Source organism: Eubalaena glacialis, chromosome 19 (genome assembly GCF_028564815.1).
Source record: "Eubalaena glacialis isolate mEubGla1 chromosome 19, mEubGla1.1.hap2.+ XY, whole genome shotgun sequence".
Classification (NCBI taxonomy): Eukaryota; Metazoa; Chordata; class Mammalia; order Artiodactyla; family Balaenidae; genus Eubalaena; species Eubalaena glacialis.
Window position 1 is genome coordinate 41,387,865 of NC_083734.1, and position 21,184 is coordinate 41,409,048.

The following is a 21,184-nucleotide window of genomic DNA, read 5'->3' on the forward strand; positions in this document are numbered from 1 at the left end:
AGAACCATTTTTTTTTTTTTTTTTTTAGATTCCATATATATGTGTTAGCATACGGTATTTGTTTTTCTCTTTCTGACTTACTTCACTCTCTATGACAGACTCTAGGTCCATCCACCTCCCTACAAATAACTCAATTTCATTTCTTTTTATGGCTGAGTAATAATATTCCATCATATATGTGCCCCATCATATATATGTGCCACATCTTCTTTATCCATTCATCTGTCGATGGACACTTAGGTTGCTTCCATGTCCTGGCTATTGTAAATAGAGCTGCAATGAACATTGTGATACATGACTTTTTTTGAATTATGGTTTTCTCAGGATATATGCCCAGTAGTGGGATTGCTGGGTCGTATAGTAGTTCCATTTTTAGTTTTTTGAGGAACCTCCGTACTGTTCTCCATAGTGGCTGTATTAGTGTACATTCCCACCAGCAGTGCAAGAGGGTTCCCTTTTCTCCACACCCTCTCCAGCATTTATTGTTTGTAGATTTTTTGACGATGGCCATTCTGGCCATTCTGACCACGTGAGGTGATACGTCATTGTAGTTTTGATTTGCATTTCTCTAATGATTAGTGATGTTGAGCACCCTTTCATGTGTTTGTTGGCAATCTGTATATCTTCTTTGGAGAAATGTCTATTGAGGTCTTGATAGCAAATACATGTCCTTAAATGCTTATCTTAGAAAAAAAGAAAGGCAGGAAATAAATGAAGTAAACGTTCCTCTTGGTAAGTTAGCAAAAGAATAGCAAAATAAACCCAAAGAATGTTAAAGAAAAGAAATAATGAAGATAAGATAAAGATAAGAACAAAAGAGAATGAAACAGAAAACAAACATACAACAAATCCAAAAGTTAGTTCTTTGACATACTTGTGATATTAAGAAAGAAAAGAACATAGAAAACCAATGTCAGTAATGAAAAAAAGAGGGTATCATTGCAGATGCAGCAGGCACTAAAAGATAAAAATAGTATGGATAATTTTATGCTTTGAATGCAAAGATAGGTTTAAGTGGACAAACTCCTAAAAAAATATAACTTGCTAAAATAGACTTGAAGAGAATAGAAAACCTTGGTAATCCTCTAACATATGTAAATTATATAAATTGAATCTGTGGTGAAAAATCTTTCCATACAGCCCAAATAATTTCATAATGAGTTGTATCACAAGTCATAAAAGAAATAACTTCAGTCTTGACCAACAATTTCTGATCTTCCAGAGGATTGAAAATGAAGAAAAACTCCCAGCTCATTTAATTAGAGACTAGATGGTAACTCCTGACAAGGACAGTATGATAAGAATAATTATATGACGTTGATGTATAACACAGATGCAGATCTTAAAACACCAGAACCAATTTAAGATATACCATGACCAAGTTATCCCACGAATGCAAGATTGATTTAATGTTAAAATCAATTCATGTAGTCAACCATATTAAATGATTAAAGGAAAAAAATTATATGATCATCTCAATAGATGCAAAAAAACCAAGAGCATTATATAAAATTCAGCATTCATTCATGATGAAAAGTCTTGTCCAACTTGACAAAGAAAAGACCTTTTTTAACCAGATGGAATGCCTACAAAAACTATATAGGAGACATCATACTTAATATTGAAAAGTCGAAAGCTTTCCTTTTGAGATGGGGAAACATAACAGGGATACCTGCTGTCATTGTTTGTATTAAATATTGTGCTGGAGGTCTTAAGCAGCACAGTAAGACAGACAGGCAGAAACAAAGATACAAGAGATGAAAGGGAGAGACAGAACTGTCATTGTTTGCAGGTATGATTATGTTCACAATATCCAAGAAAATTTACAGATTAGTTACACAAATAACGGAGTTTAGCAGGATGCTAGATACAAAATCATACATTTAAATTTGCATATTAGAAAATGGATATAACAAAAATGTCACCAATTGTAATAGCAAAAAAAATACATGAAGCACTTGGGTATAGATCTAATGAGATGTGGGAGACTTAAGGCAAAAATTCTGAAGCATTATTTAGAGGCATTAAAGAATAATGAATTTTAAAAATGAGATTTTTTTGTGATCATGAATTAGAAGACTCAATGTTGTAAAGGTATCTCTTTTCCCCCAATTTTTCTATATATTCAAATCAATCAGATAAAAATCCCAACAGGATTTTGTATGGAATTTTGTATGGAAGTATAAAGGGCCAAGAATAGTCAAAGCATTCTTAAAGTATAAGATAGAAAGCTACAGTAATTAAGATATGTGATATTGGCACAAGGATAGACCAATGGAACAGAAAAGAGAGCCCAGTTGCAGACCCTTACATATTTGACCACTTGATAAGACAAAGATGGTATTGCAGATAAGTGGGGGAAAGAATGAAGTTTTCAGTAAAAGGTTCTGAGACAGTTGGTTATCCATATGGGAAATAGTGAATTTGAACTTCTACCCCATACCATACAATAATCAATTGCAGGTGGATTAAAGATTTAAATGTGGGCTTCCCTGGTGGCGCAGTGGTTGAGAGTCTGCCTGCCGATGCAGGGGACACGGGTTCGAGCCCTGGTCTGGGAGGATCCCACATGCCGCGGAGCAACTGGGCCCGTGAGCCACAACTACTGAGCCTGCGCGTCTGGAGCCATGCTCCGCAACGAGAGGTCGCGACAGTGAGAGGCCCACGCACCGCGATGAAGAGTGGCCCCCGCTCGCCGCAACTGGAGAAAGCCCTCACACAGAAACGAAGACCCAACACAGCCAAAAATAAATAAATTAATTAATTAAGCAAAAAAAAAAAAAAAAAAGATTTAAATGTAAAAGGAAAAAACATAGAGCTTAGAAGATATTATAGAGGATTTTCTCTTTTCACCGCACCTGACGTATTTACTTATTTTTTATTTCAGTGATATTTTATAATGAAAATTGTTGAGCATACAGAAAAACTGAAAGATCTATATAGTGAATACCTATATACCTACCACCTATATTCTACAATTAACACTTATAAATATTGTTTTATTATATATCAATCACTTTTTTAAGTGCCTTTTTTTAGTTCCTAAAATATCTTTTTGATTCTTTTCCCCAAAATTTGCTATTTTTTTGTTCTTTAAACAAAAACAAAATTTTTTGCCTTTTGGTTACTGTTTCTGCCTTTTTTTAAAAAACATTCTAAATGTTCTTATTTTATAATTTCTTTCAAATCTTCTGTTATCTGTAGTACTTCGTAAGTGTTTTTGTAGTTTGCTGCTTCTGACTTTCTTGCAGTGGTTTGTTTCCTTGTGTGGTTTGCAGTTTTGATTGTCATCTCATCCTCTGGATGTTTCTCGTATCCTGGATTTTAGAGGCGTTCTTATGGGGCAGTTCCATATGTGCTTTTGCTAGAGACTCAAGTCTTTAACTGAAGACCTGAGAACTTTATATGGACTGGTTTTAAAATGTTAATACCTAAGCTAAGGGTTCCTGCTTTGGATGAAAGGTGTAAATTCTTTAGGTCCACCAATGACTGTGGTCTGAAATTCCAACCTTCTATGCATGACCTTTTCCATTTATACCTTGGTAGATGGTGAGTTTTTTGATGCGTTCAGGGGATAGCAGGTGATGATGTAGTGCCGTTTTTCTAGTCCCTGTTTCAAGGATGGAGACAACCATTCATCTCTCTGAGCATTTCGCAGGGAGAGCTTAGTAGGCCATCTACCATCAAGGTCCTGAGGCCTCATGTTTAGGTGCCTAGGGATTGCCCTGTCTTGTTGAGCTCAGCTATATATTAAATTTTTTGTGTTTTATTTTATCCAGAGTTATAGTATGGTGAAATCTCTCTCTTCCTTCTCTTCCTTTTTTTCTTTCCCTGTTCTCTTTTCCCTACCCCTTTCTTTATGTACTCTTCAATCCATTTAGACTGGCTTTAGCACTTTTCACTGAACCAGTTTTTTCAAGGCTGCAAAATACCTTTATTTGCTAAATCCAGTAGCCCTTTTAAAGTTCTTACTTTCTTCCACGTCCTGCTTCTTTGCATCATTCAATACAATTGACCACTCTTTTCTCTTTAAAACAATTTCTTGTCTCTTGCTTTTGAAGATTTTATCCTTTCCTAGATTCCTCCTCCTTATCTCTCTTGCTGCTTCTATATAGATTCCTTTGTTGACTCCTTCTCTTCTGCCTGAACTTTTTTTGTCTCTTCTTATTTATTTGTTATGCTTAGAACATCTCATTTTTTATTGGACTCAGACTTAGAAGTAGAAACTCTCAGAGAAGACAGCCTCCGTCTCTTGGCAATCTGTTCCTGGCGTTTTTCTTTGGCCTTCTTTATTCTCTTGCCAGAAGTTTAGCATATTCTGCAGCCTCTTCCTTATTTTTCTTAGTACGCTGTTTCTTCAGAGCAATACGCTGACATTTGCGTTGCAGAACACATGGAGTAACAAGATGCTGAATCTTGGGTGCTTTGGTCCTAGGTTTCTTACCTTTGTTTAGGGGCTTTCTCACAACATACTGGCGGACATCATCTTTATTTTTTTATTTTTTATTTTTTTTAACATCTTTATCGCAGTATAATTGCTTTACAATGGTGTGTTAGTTTCTGCTTTATAACAAAGTGAATCAGTTATACATATACATATGTTCCCATATCTCTTCCCTCTTGCGTCTCCCTCCCTCCCACCCTCCCTATCCCACCCCTCTAGGTGGTCACAAAGCACCGAGCTGATCTCCCTGTGCTATGCGGCTGCTTCCTACCAGCTATCTGTTTTACATTTGGTAGTGTATATATGTCCATGCCACTCTCTCACTTTGTCCCAGCTTACCCTTCCCCCTCCCCGTATCCTCAAGTCCATTCTCTAGTAGGTCTGCGTCTTTATTCCCGTCTTGCCCTTAGGTTCTTCATGACCATTTTTTTGTTTTGTTTTTTAGATTCCATATATATGTGTTAGCACACAGTATTTGTTTTTCTCTTTCTGACTTACTTCACTCTGTCGGACATCATCTTTAGAGAGAATGAAAAGTTTGTGGATTCTGCTAGCTCTTTTGGGCCCCAGGCGACAAGGCACAGTAGTATCAGTGAGTCAGGAATATCCTTCTCCCCTTTTTTTACGATGACCAAATTGAGAACACTCAGATTTGCATTCACAGTGCAACCCTGTACAGATGTATGCTTTCTTTCTCCAGTCCTCTTTGATCTGTAGCAGGAATGCCCCTTACTCAGTAGCAGGCGGACTCGGCCATGGGTCAAGACACCCTGCTTCATGGGGAAACCTTGTTTGTCGTTCCCACCACTGATTCGGACCACATAACCCTTCCATTCTTCACCCAGAGCGTCAGCAGCAACTTCTGTGGCCGTACGCTTCTCATAAAAGGTACGAAGTTTTCATTCATCGTTCACTTCAATGAGTTTCTGGAAGCCAGTAGCCGGGAAAGAGATGTTCTGCTTCATCCTGAAGTGGCCGATTGCCTCCGAGGCGCCACAAAAAAGAGCTACCTAAACTTTAGATGTTGGAGTTCTTCAGGTTAGGACCTGGGCCCTCTTTTTCTGTCTAACCACTGTCCTTAAGCATAGAATCGTCATGCCACTGTTTTGAAATTTTTCACGTGGTTGGCTTTTATCCTTTAGGTCTTAGCTTAAATATTACTTCACTAGAAATCTTTCCTAACCACGCAATTTAAATAAATCCTCTACTTTATTCTCTTGCAACACTCTCATATATAATTTATAATTATAAATTTTTGCTTGTAACCTTATTTATAGGCTGACTACGGTACTGTAAAGAAAGGGCCTTGAGGAGAGAAACTGTCTATTTGTCTGGCAATATGTATACTGCATCCAGTATAGTGCCGGGCACATAAGTACTCAATAAATATGAGTTGAACAAATAAATTCTTGGAAATGATGGGGAAAACCAGGTTTATTTGGTATACTGTCAGAAATATAAACATTTTAGAGAATACATTTTTATTGTTTTTCAAGTAAAAGTTACACTATCAAGTAAATAATAAATACATGAAGTAGCTGAGTAATTCACAACCTCATTAGATTACACATTATATTTTGAGGCCCTTTCTCCCCCGATCAAGAAAGTATTTCACTTTTGAACTCTTTGTGGTAGGTACAACAAGAATTACTTACTCCCATTTTATTGATCAGACTGTTTACTCAGAAATCTTGTCAACTTTGAATTATACAGCTTGTGAAACCCTCTCCCCTTCTTGATGTCACTCCTTTATTTCATATTTGTTCTTCACCTTCACATGACCTCGGAACCTTGACTTTAGTAACTTAGCCCCTCCTTAATTTATACTTCTTGAGCACCACAGATTGATTTTTTTACTTCTCTCAACACTTTGATTCCAACTTCTTTTCTTCCTAATCCTTCTTTTGTCATACCTACTCACCAAGAACCTATCCCCACTCAGTAGAAATACTTGCATTCTTCATTTCTATGTCTTTACTGTAGTGCAGTGTGGGACTGGTGCCAACTCACTGGACTCCCAGAACTGCCAAGGAATCCTTTCATGCATCAACTCCCTCTTAGTCTCTTCAACTGTCATTCTCAAACATTGATCTTTAAGCCCTCATCTTCCCGCAGCTACCCTTGTCCTTCCTCCATCTTCCCTTACTCCTAGTAGAAAACTTAAAGAAAATTTGGACTATCAAATGGGAGTGCCTTCTTCTACCTGTAATATCTGCCATCAAACTTGGGTCTATCTCTTCCCATCCTTAAATATTTCTCCCTTGTTTCATAATCTGTCAAATGAAAATTCCTACCTACACCTGAATTCTGGATCCTAATCCTCTCTGTATTATCAAGGACCTTACATCTTTTTTCCTATATTGGCAAACTCACTTTGCACTCATTCATTTCCTGTCACCAGTAAACATGCTCACACATTCTTGGGGGAAAAGAACCACTATAACTAATAAAAAAACCTTACTCTGTTGACTCTTACTCTCTGTAGCTACCATCTTTTCTTTTTACTTGTCTTTAGAACCAAAATTCTGAAAGAATAGTCTCTACACTCACTGCCTTCTATTCTTTTTTTTTAATTTTCATTTTTATGAAAGTTGTACATAGTTTTAAAGCTAGATAGCTCTACCATGCTTTTAACTGAAAAAAAACAAAAACAAAAATTGCAGTCCCGTTTTGATACTCTTAGTATCTTGTTAAATATTGATAAGATATTTAAAAAATATGTGTAAGATATGAAGAGTAACTACAGACACTTGTGTGTCTTCTGCTCAGTTTTAGAAGAACATTTCAATAACTTTATGATCCCGTCCCATTTCTTCTTCCTTCAGAGGTAAGCACTGTCCTGGATTTTGTGTTTATCATTCACTTGCATTTTTTCAGGTAGATTTTTGCTGTTGTTGAGATAAAATTCACCGTTTTAACCATTATATAATATACAGTTTAGTGACTTAGCATATTCACAATGTTGTACAACTGTCACCACTAATTCCAGAACATTTACATCACCCCAAAAAGAAACCTTGTACCCTTTAGCAGTCATTCCTCATTCCCCGTGTTCTCCCTCCCCCAGCAACCACTTTCTGTCTCTATACATTTGCCTATTCTGAGCATTTCATATAAATTAAATCATTCAGTATGTGGCCTTTTGTATCTGACTTCTTTTACTTAGCATAATGTTTTCAAAGTTCATCCATATAAATAGCATATATCAGTACTTTACTCCTATTTAGGGCTGAATAATATTGCATTGTATGAATATACTTGTTTGTTTAATTATTCATCAGTTAATGGACATATGAGTTGTTTCCACTTTTTGGCTATTATGAATAATGCTGCTTTGAATATCTTGTACAAGTTTTTGTGCGAATATATTTTTCAGTTCTCTTTTGTATATACCTAGGAATGGCATTGCTAGTTATATGGTAACTCAGTGTTTAACTTTTAAGGAACCGTCAGACTCTTTTCCACAAATGGTTGCACCATTTTGTATTCTCACTAGTACTATATGAGAGTTACAATTTCTCTACATTCTCATCAACACTTGCTGTTTTCTGTCTTTTTTATTATAGCCATCCTAGTAGGTGTGAAGTAGTAGTATCTTCTTGTGGTTTTGGTTGAGCATCTTTTCATGTGCTTATTGGCCTTTTAACTATGTTCTTTGGAGAAATGTCTATTCAGATCTTTTGCCCATTTTTTAAATTGGGCTGTCCTTTTATTGTTGAGTTATAAGAATTCTGTATGAATTCTGGAATGAGACCCTTGTCAGGTGTATGACTTGCAAATATTTTCTTCCATTTTTTGTTGTCATTTCACTTGATAATGTCCTTTGGTGCTCAGAGTTTTAAAATTTGATGAAGTCCATTTTATCTTTGTTTCTTTTGTTGCCGGTGTTTTTGATGTCATATTTAAGAACCCATTGCCTAATCCAAGGCCATGAAAAGTTACACCTATGCTTCCTTCTAAGAGTTTTATAGTTTTAGCTCTTAACATTTAGGTCTTTGATATATTTTGAATTAATTTTTATATGTCATGTGGGCTTCCCTGTTGGCGCAGTGGTTAAGAATCTGCCTGCCAATGCAAGGGACACGGGTTCGAGCCCTGGTCCGGGAAGATCCCACATGCGGCAGAGCAACTAAGCCCGTGTGCCACAACTACTGAGCCCACGTGCCACAACTACTGAAGCCTGCGCGCCTAGAGCCTGTGCTCTGCAACAAGAGAAGCCACGACAATGAGAAGCCCGCACACCGCAACGAAGAGTAGCCCCCACTTACCGCAACTAGAGAAAGCCCGCGCACAACAACGAAGACCCGACACAGCCATAAATAAATGAATGAATGAATGAATGAATAAATAAAAATTTAAAAATTTTATATGTCATGTTTGGTAGGGGTCCAAATTCAGTCTTTTGCATGTGCCTACCCAGTTGTCCCAGCACTATTTGTTGAAAAGACTATTTTATCCCCATTGAATGGTCTTGGCCATTCAAAAATCAGTTGACCATAGATATATGGGTTTTTTTCTCTCAATTATTGGTATATTCCATTGATCTTTATGTCTTTGCAGTAACACACTGTCTTGATTACTGTTGCTTTGTAGCAAGTTTTGCAATTGAGAAGTGTGAGCCCTTCTACTTTATTCATTTTCAGGATTGTTTTGGCTATTCTTGGTCCCTTGTAATCCTATGTGAATTTTAGAATCAGTTTGTCAATTTCTACAAAGAAGTCAGCTGGGATTCTGATAAAGATTATGTTGAATCTGTAGATCAGTTCGGGGAGTATTGCCATCTTAACAATGTTAAGTCTTCCAGTCCATGAACATAGGATGTTTTTTCATTTATTACATCATCTTTATTTCTTTCAATAATTTTTTTTTAAGCTCTGTTTCTTTTGTTAAATTTAATCCTAAGAATTCTCATTTTTTATGCTACTGTGATTTTTTTATATTGATCTTGTATCCTACACCTTTGCTAAACTCATTTAGCAGCTCTAGTAGGTTTTTTTTGTGAATTCTTTAGGGTTTATTACATATAATACCGTATCATCTGTGAAAAAAGATAGTTTTACTTCTTCTTTTTCCCGTCTGCTTTCCCATCTGGATGCCTTTTTTTTTTTTAACATGTCTAATCACCCTGCTTAGAACTTCCAGTATAATGTTGAGTAGAAATGACAAGAGCAGATAGCTGTCTTAGAGGGAAAGAGACATCTTTGTTCTGATTTTAATGGGCAAGCTTTCAGTCTTTAACTTTTAAGTATGATGTTAGCTGGGGGTTTTTCATAGATGCCCTTATCAGATTGAGGAAGTTCCCTTCTATTTGTAGTTTGTTCAGTGTTTTTCTCATGAAAGGGTGTTACATTTTGTCAAATGCTGTTTTTGCATCTATGAAAAAAATAACATGAGGTTCCCCCCACCCCCATTAATGTGGTATATTATATAGATTTCATTTTTATATGTTGAACCAATTTTGTATTCCTGGGATAGATCCTACTTGGTCATGGTCATGGTATATAATCTTTTTAATATACTGCTGGATTTGGTTTGCTAGCAATTTGTTCAGGATTTTTGCATCTATATTTATAAGAGATGTTAGTCTGTAGTTTTCTTGTGATGTATCAGGGTACAAGGTATCAGGGTAATACTGGTCTCATGGAATGAATTAGAAAGTGTTATCGCCTCTTTTATTTTCTCTTCCTTTTTAAGATGGTTTTACCATGTGTTTCATATCCCTAAATGTGTATTGTTTAATTTAACTGTTTTTGACTTTTATATAAATGGATTCATATATTTCCTGGTATACACGTATGAGAGTTTATCCAGGGTATGGCTTTTATTTGTTATTATTTGATTGCTTTAAAGTAGTTAAACCTGTGTGTTTTTCCTAAACACTGCTTCACCTGTAGCCTGTGTATATTGATATATAATGTTGTCATTATCATTTTTTCCCTAGATATTCTAGTTTCAGATTTGTAGAAAGGCCTTTTTAAAAATGTTAATTCCCAGTTTCATTGTACTGTGTTCATATATGTTGCTTTTATTATTTCTTCTTTGGGGGATTTATTATGGTTTCCTCTGTAGCCTAGTAGGGTCTTTTGGGGTGAGTGTTCTATGAGTACTTTTAAAAAAGATGTATGCCCTACTTTCAGGCACATAACCGTGTTAAAATATCCTTAAGGTGTTCTGTATCCTTGTTTATTTTTTATCTCTTTGACCTGTCATGAAATGAGATGATTTGAGTCTCCTTACTTTAGTATGTTCATGTGTTTCCCTTGAATCTCCTCTAGTTTCTGCTTTATGGGTGTTGCTGCTAGATTATGATAGTTAGATATTAAGATTTTTAGATACCATGAGTTGCCCTCATTGACATTATAAGTACCTTTATCTTGTTTAAAGCTTTTAATGTAAATTCTACCTTGATTGAAAGTAAAAACCCTGACTCCTGCTTTCATTTTTTGTATATGTATTGCTCAGTATGTCTCCATCCTTTTGAGTCTTTCTGAATCACCCTGTTTTGAATGTGCCCCTTATGATCATCATGGAGTTGGGTTTTGCTTTGTGTTACAGTATGAAAAAATTTTTTGAGTTAATTTTTTATATTTTATGTGACAGATATGTTTAGTTCATATTTATCTTTTTAAGTCACTGAGTCTGTGCTCTGTTTTTCTTCTATGAGTGTAAGGTAGATAAAGCTATAGATAGATGGATATAGATAGGTGGATATAGGTTGGATTATATTTTTGTTGTAATTACCTTTATAACTTAATAAAATTACCTTTCGTTCTTTATTTCTTTTAGAGAGTATCCATCATTTTCATACTGTAAGCAGGGGAAAGTTTCCTTGTTTCCTCTTTTTCCTCCCTTTCATTTCGTCTACCACCTAATATCAGTAAACTTAGTGTGTATGTAGCATACAATTAAATATGGTTGTATAATACTTACATTACTTAATTTTCAGTTTTAAATGGAGTTCTTTTTTACGTCTATTATAGTTGTAACGAAAGGCAAATTCTAATTCCCATTTACTTATCTCTACCCCCCTCCCCATCTTATATTAGTTATACCATTTCTTTCTTGTGAGGGCATATAACATGTACATTGTAATCTGACACCCTAGTAGCCCCACTTCTTTTAACCTCAATTCTACATGTAAATGTATTCAAAGCAGCCTTCCAGTACTTCTGTTGAGTTTTTCATCACTTCTGCTGTTTATTTCCTAGTAACTTCTTTAAAGGGGGTTGTACAAACAATATTTCCTGAATTATTTCTTTATGTATAAAAATATATATAATATATGAGATTATATTTTATATTATATATTTATCTATAATGTAAGCATTATATAATCTCATATGTTATATGAACCTATAAAAATAATTCAATCACATATATAAATATATGTACATTATAAAATCCTTGGTTAATACTTTCTTTCCCTAGATATCTTGTAGTGTTGTACCACTGGCTTCTGGAATTGAATATAATCCTGAAGAAATTGAAGGCTGAGCTGATTTCTCCCTTTGATGGTTTTACCTAGCTGCTCAGAGGAGTCTTTCTTTACCTTTAAGATTCAATAACTTTACTACAGTGTTGATTATGACCACTGTTTTGGGACTGTTTTCATTGGCACAAAATGTGCCCCTTCAACATGTAGATCAAGGCATGTGGTGGGGGTTTTTTGTTTTGGTTTTGGTTTTTTGGCCTGTATATTTGAAGGGATGTCTCCCATTGCTCCAATCCAAGTTCTTCCCTCTGCTTTTTCTAGATCTCAGAAATTCTTGATGAGTGCAAGAGATGTAGGTGTATCACTTCAAGTGAGCCCTTTATCATACTTGAAGTATGTTTTTGCTGTCATTTTCTGAAATCTGCTACTGCTGGCCTTTTTTCACTGCTCACTTGGCCTTGAATGGCTTCTGCTTCATTTCTCCTCACATACTTCTCTTATGCCTTTTTCTCTTATGCATTTTTTCATTCTCCAGATCATATCACCATTTTGCTTTTGTGTGGTATTCAAGAGAAAAAGAAAGTTGTTTTCCTGTGTTGCCACATTCATACCAGAAATCCTGGTATTGTTTTCTGTTAGTTGCTGATGTACAGAAACATGATCTGTTTGTTTTTTATGTATCCAGCAACCTTCCATTACTAGTGTTTGGTAAGAGTTTATTATCTGAAGAGTTTGTTGGATTTTGTACATACTGTCTGCAAATAGTGACATTTCAGCATCATCCTTTCCAGTTTTTACGCCTTCCTTGCCTCCCTCCTTCCCTTCCTTCCTTTTCCTTGCTTCCACCCTCTACCTCCCCTTCCCCCTCCCCCTCCCCTCCCATTTCACTTCAGTGTTACCATTTCAGCTACATCTTAAGAGTTGAGATGTGTCATTTTTATCTCTCAGTTTGAAATATTTTCTACTTGATTATGATTTCTTCTTTACTAAGTTATTTAAAAGTGTTTCTTAATTTCCAAATATGTGACTGTTTTTTCCCCTGATTATTGTATTACTGACTTCTAATTTAATTGTAATACAGAGAATAATACCAGTTGTTTGAAATGTGTTAAAGTGGTCAGTTTTCTTAAATGCTCTGTGTTTACTTGAAAAGAATATATATCCTCTAGTTGTTGGCTGCAGTTTTACACATATCCTATTTGTTTGAGACTGTTAATTGTATTCCTTGAATCAGTTATACTCTTAGTAAATTTTTTTGCTTGCTTGAACTATCAGTTGCTGAGAGAGGAATGTTAATCTCCCACTGATGGTGGATTTTTCCATTTCTTCTTATAGCTTTGGCATTTTTGCTTATGTATTTTGAAGCTGCATACAACTTTATAATTGTTAATAGATTGAGCCTATTATTATAAAGTGATATTTTTGCCTTAAAGTTTCTTTTGTCTGATATCAATTTTGATAGCTTTATTTTGGTTAGTGTATTTTCTGATGTCTTTTTCCACCCTTTTTCTTTTAGCTTTTATAGTCAGCATTTAGTTGGATTATTTGTAGGTGTTTTATCTAGTCTTCCAATATCTTTCCCCCCTGCCCCAGTCTCTCTTAATTGGAGTATTTAATCTAAATATAGGTAATGTCATTTCCAGTATATTTGGATTTAAATCTGCCATCTCATTTTGTCCTTTCTTTTTTTTCCACCTCCCTTTTCCCCACTTCTTTTCCTCTTTATTTCTGCGTTCTTTTCTTGGTCTCAGCAAGAAATATTGGACTGGGAGATGTCTAGCATATTGATGAAGTCACGGAAATGGATTAAATCACCCAGGGAGAAAGGAAAAACACAGTATCAGAGATGAAGAATTCTTTCCATGAGCTTATCAGCAGACTAGACACAGCAGAAGATAGAATCAGTAAATTTGAAGACAAGTCAATATAAATTATCCAAACTGAAATTGAAAGAAAAAGTAAAAAAACAGAACAGACTATCCAAGATCAATGGGGTAATATCCAGACAGTTTAATACAATATTACTAAAGTCCCCATAGGAGAGAGAAATGGGATAGATTCCAAGAGATGATGGCTAAGAAGTTTTTTCTTTTCTTTTTTTAGTGGGACATAAAATAATGACATTTTAAGAGTAAATGAAATATATGGTAAAGTGGTCTCAGGCCCTTGGGAAGAAGAAAATTCAAACTTCTTTAGAAAACTTAGGCTTCAAAAAACCCCTAGATAGGGATTTCCCTGGTGGCCCAGTGGTTAGGACTCAGCGCTTTCACTGCTGTGGCCTGGGTTCACACCCTGGTTGGGGAACTAAGCCGCGCAGCCAAAAAAAAAAAAAGAACTCCTAGATAAAGCTCCCTAAAACAGAAGATCATAGTCATATCACAAATCCAACTGAGAAACTAGACACTATGGGCTAGAGTTAATGGAGAAAAAAAAAGAGCAGAGTCAGGCCCCTTAAGACTTAAGATATTGGAATTGTCAGCTCAGATTACAGTGTGTAAAACAAGCATATTTAATATGTTTAAGAATAAAAAGAGATTGAGATCATGAGTAAAGGGCAAGAGACCGTATAAAAACTCAATGGGAGGATTTAATAGCGTTTTGCGCAAAGTTGAATATTAAATTGTAACACATCTGAAGAAGTATCAGGATGCAGGAAAAAATGGAGAGAGGGAGGGCAAGAAAGAAAGAAAGAGAGAGAAATGGTGGAAAATACATGAAGAGATTAAGAGTTAGATGATAAAGAATGAGAAGCTCTAATGTGTCTAGACAGAGTTCCAGAACAAAAGAAAGAAAAAGAATAGGGCAGAGGCAGCGTTCAAAGAGGAGATCCCAGAATTTGATGAAAGACACAACTCACAGATTCAGGAAGCCTAATGAATCTCGAGCAAGATAAAAAAAAAGTCTACATGTAGACACATCCTGGTAAAACTGTACAGTACCATAGAAAAATACACAATCTTTGAAGAACTGTTGTAGTAACACGGAAGTCAGAATACAGTGTCAATTCTGTTATAATCTAATGGAATGTTGAATGTGCTCAGAGCAAACAACCATCAACCTAGAATTGTACACCCAGCAAAAATATCTTTAAGAGTAGAGATTAAAAATAGATAAATTTTCAGATAAAAAAATCAATTTGCCACCAGAAGACTCTTCTAAAAGAAATTTCAAAGAAAGTACTTAAGAAAGAAGGAATGTGATTCCCTTTGAAAGACTTGAGATGCAATAAGGAATCTCTTATAGTCAATATTTAATTGGATTGTATGTGGTTTTTTTGTTTTTTGTTTTTTTAATATCCAGTCTTCTGATCTCTTTTTTGGAAGAGTAAATCTTTCAAATCTATATAAACATTATAAAAAACCAATGTTGTATGGAATTAAAAATAAAAACCAAAATAGAATTAAAACATGCTTCTGCAGCCACCGTTGCTAGAAGATGGATTCCACTTGGCACCTGCTGCTTTTTTTTTTTTTTTTAATATTTATTTATTTGACTGAGCCGGGTCTTAGCTGCAGCACGCGGGGTCTTCGCTGCTGCGTGCGGGATCTTTAGTTGAGGCATGCAAACTCTTAGTCGCGGCATGTGAGATCTAGTTCCCTGACCAGGGATCGAACCCCAGGCCCCCGGCATTGGGAGCACAGAGTCTTAGCCACTGGACCACCAGGGAGGTCCCGGCACCTGCTTTATACTGCTCACTTTTGAATGAAAGTCTCATGCAGATGCATTTTACAGGAAACGAGGGTAGACCGTATGTCTGCACCCTAGTTTTAAAGGAAGTTGGGAAAGTGAGCTTTCTGACTTCTGTCTGGGAAACCAGCACTGATAAGGAAGAATATCCACAAGTTGCTTAATAGCCAGACAACATGAAATTGCCCAGGATTCTGAGAGAAAACTGTTGAGAAGGATCGAATAGGGAAAAAAATCATAATGTGCTATATATTCACTTTTCAATTTTAACTAATTTATCCAAATGAGTTCAATACTGGCATTCCACAAAATACATCAGCCTTCTCTTGCATACTGATTAAATAGCTCATGTGAGAAATAGTGGAGAGATGTTAGATGATGGAGATGCTTTGAAAGTGTATCCAAAAGATACTAAACTGAATAAAAGAAAGGCTGATTGTAGAGCCTTTGAAATGAGATTTATCTTTAGGTCTGTTAACTAGAAGGAGCTACTCATCTACCCTGCTGTAGAAGGCTAGCAAGCAATCATTTATCATTCCTTTCCCCTTCTCATTCTTCTGTGCTGCTTTATAGCAAATGAATATACTCAACTTGCTTTGAGATGTCTTTTGATGTCTAGTTTTTAAGTGGAACTGCTGAGGCAAATTGGACCACCTCTTTGGGTCAGTCCCACAGTTTTGAGCCAAAACCTCATTAAGACTAATGGATAACCAACATATCTGTGTTGGCTTTTCAAAATTAGCAGTGCAGCTTATTTGGAGAATAATCTTGTAATGTTTAACCCCATAGCTGGCCACAGTCTCAAGTAATGCTTTTTGCTATAAAGTCTAAAAAGTTGAACGTTAATAGTTACTCCAGCTTCTTTTGGTTAGTAACTTGCCTGGCATATCTTTTTCTGTCCTTTAACTTTCAGCTTTCTAAGTCCTCATGTTTTAGGGATATCTCTTATAATCAGCATGTAGTTGGATTTGTTTTTCTGACAGTTTTTTATTTTAGTACATTTACATTTCTTGTGATTACTTATAAATCTGTTTCTTACATCTTTTTACTTTCTATTTTCCTAATTTTTCTGTTTTTTGTTGTCTGTCTTACCTTTATAAAATTGAAGTTTTCTTAATCTTTCCCCCTTTACTACTCCTATTCTTCTGGTAACAACCCTTGAAATTCTAATACAAATTATGCTTAATTTAACAAAGTCTAAAGTTAACGCCATCTCAATCAGTAGAAGGACTCTAGAACGCTTTAATTTCAAACACCCTCTCCTATTATATATATGGCTGTGTCTGCTAGCATTTTTTTTTAACCCTTTTCCATCCTGCAAGCTAGGTGGTGGTGGTACTGTTGTGATTATTAATCTATATATTTATTAATTTCATTTCTTACCACTTACTTTTAGTATTTCAGACCTTTTGTCTGGCATCATTTTCCTTCCTTAAAACAGTGACTTTCAAGTCCTCAGTAAGAAATATTTTTAATATTACAACCACACAAACACAACTGAAACAAAAGTTTTACAAGACAGTATTTACCTTTCTTATGTGAAATATCCTCTGTATTTTTCTATTCTTTTTTTTTTTTTCCTTTTTTTCTGCCTGTTTCAATCTACGAAATCAATGTCATGACCCGCTAGTGGGTCACAATCTATGATTTCAGAAATACTGCTTTAGGAAGTTCCTTTTTAATGAATCTGTAGGTGGTAAATTCTCTTTTTATCTGGAAGTGCCTTTATTTCATCATTTCTGAAAAATATTTTCATTTGGTATACAAATGAAAATGTTTTCTCTCACACACCAAAGCATACTATCTTCCATCTTTTGATGTTGCTTTTGAATCTTCTGTCAATCTGATTGTGGGTGATCCTTAATTTTTTTCTGGGTAGTACTATGATTTCATTGTCTTTGGTCCCATAGTTATGGGACTCAGTTTCACTAGAGTGTTTCTAGGTGCTTATTTTTATTTAGCCTGTGTGGTATACCTGTGCTTCCTGTACCTGCGGAGTCATGTCTTTCATCAGTTCTGAAAAATTATCAGCCATTATATCAATAGAAATATAATTCACCTACCATAAAACTCACCGTTTTAAAGTGTACAGTTCAGTGGTTTTTAGTACATTCCACAGGGTCATGCAACCATTGTTACAATCTAATTCCAGAACGTTTTCACTGCCCTGCTACATTTTTTTGAGCTGTATCTTGACTGTCTTTTAACCCATCCCGTAGATAGTTGGTGAATTTTTTTGTTTATTTTTTACAATTAGGTTTTTCAATTGTAAAAATCTCATTTGGTTCTTTCTGCAATCTGCCTATTTTTTTGGTTTTGATTTTTTAGAGTGTTTTATGTTTGCTAATTTTTGTAATTCCATTTTATATTTTAAACATTTTATAGTTACTTTATATTCTGTAACAGACTATTCCAAAATCTGAGTTCTTGGGGACTAAATCTATTGCTTGTTTTTTGTGACTCTTGCTTGTGATAGATTTATTTCCTTTTGTGTGTGTAGTAATCTTTGATTGTAACTCATATTTTATTGATCCTAATCTAGGAAAAAATTTGGGACCAAAATTGAGGATGCTTTCTGAGAATATATTTTATTCCCACTGCCAAGACCCAGAGATCCTGGGATTTCCAGCCTACTTCCAGGTTCTTTTCCTTATTAGTAAGGCTTCTCAAGTTTAGTTCCCCCACCTTGCTCAAACCTCAAGCTCCAGTGTCACCCACATGTCCTAAGGAGAGCCCTCGCCCATCACAGCTCTGATTTCAGCTTCAGGTCATAGCTGATTTTTAAATTTTGTTTTGTTTTTTCTTCTCCGATTGCCCTTCTCGGGGATTTACTTTTCTCTCTGTGGTTCCTGCAGTGCAGTGAAAATTGTGTTTTATGTATCTGGTTGGTTGAGGGGTTTTTAGCCAGGGATAGGAGTAGGGAATGCCACAGTATCTAGTCCACCACACTGCCAAAAGAGAAAGTAAAATTAAACTCTGAACTTTGTTTGAAGATGACCGTTAGTATAACCACATGCTAATTACCCCACCATATTGCTACTTCTGCTCTATCTGACTTTAACTGGTACCATTAAATGTTATGAAAAGCCCTTTTTCCCTCTTCAGGGAAGACTACTTTTTTATAACATTCACTTAAAACTCTACCAAGTCATTTTTTGTTTTATTTTGTGGTTCTTACAGGATTATGTTGATAAAGAGAAGGCAATTGCCAAAGCGTTGGAAGACCTCAGAGCCAACTTTTACTGTGAACTCTGTGATAAGCAATATCAGAAACATCAGGAATTTGACAACCATATCAACTCCTATGATCATGCACACAAGCAGGTGAGGAACAGTTAATTTCTAACAAAGAAAAAGATACTTTATTTGTTATAACTATTGAATTTTATGAGTGTACCCCAAAAAACTTGTTGACTATGGTTTCTTGTATCGGCCTGTCTTTATCTGAGGTCATTTGACTGACTTGACTTTTCTCCAGTGACAGAGTCCTGACATTGACCTCATCCTTCCAAGATTGTACATAGAGTGAAGAATTGTGAGCTTCATAAATCGTGCATAAAATTTTTGGCTTTGAGTGGTTTCTAAATTTGTATTTTTCAACTAAGGATCACTGGGAGCTTTGTTTCCCTTTCTCCCCCTTTCTGAACTTGTTAAACTTTGAACAGTTATCTCAGACTGTGGTCATTTCATCTCCTGTATCTAAGAATTCATGCTGTATTGGTTATTTCCTATCAGTAAGTCATTTTGTTACTTGGTATACCTTGGAGGATAGATAAATTTTGAGAAGGAAAATAAAGTTAGATGCTATTTTAACTTCAACAGAAAATTCTGATGCTGCATGTTGAAGAGCTTGCTGAAAAATGAATTACACCTTCTTTATGGTCTTTTTCTTTCTTTTCTTTTCTTTTCTTTTCTTTTCTTTTCTTTCTTTTCTTTCTTTCTTTTTTTTCTTTCTTCCTTTCACTGATTTAGAAAAAAAACTTATTCCTAACTAGTACTGGCATAAAGAAGGCAGCAATAATTCCCTTGGGGGATTTTAGAAGGAGGAAATGAATCTTTACATCTATAGAACAATTCTAACTTATTAAAGAATTTTGAGCCATTTGATCTTAGGTGACTTTAGCAGAACTTGCTAAGTCTTTGGGGGTACAATGGTTGTAGTTGTTAAATTTGTAAGATTTATGAGCATTGCTGGAATGCTCTCATAAGCTGGACCTGTCGAACCAACTTTTTTTTAACCTTTGTTTCATCTTCCAACCAACCATAAGATTTTAGTGCACATAAAAGGCAAGCTTTGACTAAGTTTTCTTTTACTGGCACAGGAATAGTTTGTAAGCTGGTTATGGTCTTATACTTTTTCCACATTTAACCACACCTAACCAGTTTAAGATTCTTCCACTGATAGAATTATATTGAAGACAACTTTTCAACTTTTTATACAACTTTGGACATTGTTTTAATATATTGTCAGCTCTACTTGATTTGAGGAAGAGAAATCTAGAGAGCATATATATGGACAAGATATATTAACAATTACCTTACTACTTCAAAGAATCATCTGTCAAGAAAGACAAATGCAACAGTGAATATTGCTTATCCAGTAACTTTTCCAGCTTTTTGGTGTGTGTGTAGTTCAAATTTGGGGTTTTGTTTTTGTTTGTTTGGGGGAATTAACAAAGATATTTAGCATCTAAATACATATCTACCATTTGGGGCTCTTGAGAATTTCTTCAGTTAAGAACTGTGTGTGATAAATTAAAAGAATTGATATATTTATATGTACAACTAAATCACTTTGCTGTACACCTGAAACTAACACATTATAAATCAACTATACTCCAATATAAAATAAAAATTTTTTTAAAAATGAAAAGACTCCAGAGGAAACTTTAGGCACCAAAAAAGAACAATTAGAAAGGTTACATTTGTAGTTGAAAAAAGTTTCTTGACTTCCCTTTCTTTCAGTTAGAAAAAAATGAACCAGGAAAAGTGTGATTCAAACTTGAATCATGTATAGACTTGCTTTTTAAGGGGAAAAAATGCTATCAGAGCAAAACAGATTTACAAATTAAATCTGAGCAAAAATACGGAACTAATAAAATTCACATTGACAACATTAATGTGATGGATGATAATGTTTTAGTGATGTTGCTCTCAATTTGAGAGTAGTAGAAATTATTACAACTGATTCATTTGAGTTTGACATGTTTATTCTCCCGTGCACCTTGTGTTGGCTCTGTTCTCTCATCACTTTTCTCTTTTGCAGTGATTCTCCATCTGGGGAGATTTTGTCCCCCAGGGGACACTTGGCAATGTCTGGAGACATTTTTGATTATCACAACTAGGGAGATGGTGCTACTGGCACCTAGTGGGTAGAGACTAAGTGTGCCGCTAAACATCCTACAATTCACAGAAAAGCTTCTTGCAACGAAGAATTACCTGGCCCAAAATGTTGATCAGTAGTGCTGAGGGTGAGAAACTCTGTTCTCTTAAGACTACTGAAAAACTTTCAAATACATATGATATTGTGATATTGTTTGGCCTTTGTTTGGTACAAACCAGTCAATTTCATTTTAAGTCCCCAGTTATATTGTAAACATTTCTACTGTTCTCATCTAAAT

General features: G+C 35.3%; 1 protein-coding gene and 1 pseudogene across 5 annotated transcripts in view; one reads left to right on the forward strand and one right to left on the reverse strand.

The window, feature by feature from the left end:
• The window catches only part of GPATCH8 (G-patch domain containing 8), a 103,188-nt gene that overhangs the window by 57,577 nt on the left and 24,427 nt on the right, over positions 1-21,184 (forward strand). For all 5 annotated transcript variants that reach the window (XM_061175354.1, XM_061175355.1, XM_061175357.1 and 2 more), the window contains one exon: positions 18,744-18,887. In XM_061175354.1, the coding sequence (XP_061031337.1) occupies positions 18,744-18,887 (144 nt within the window). The remainder of the gene's footprint in view (positions 1-18,743; positions 18,888-21,184) is intronic.
• On the reverse strand, positions 4,186-5,409 carry LOC133080087 (small ribosomal subunit protein eS6-like; annotated as a pseudogene).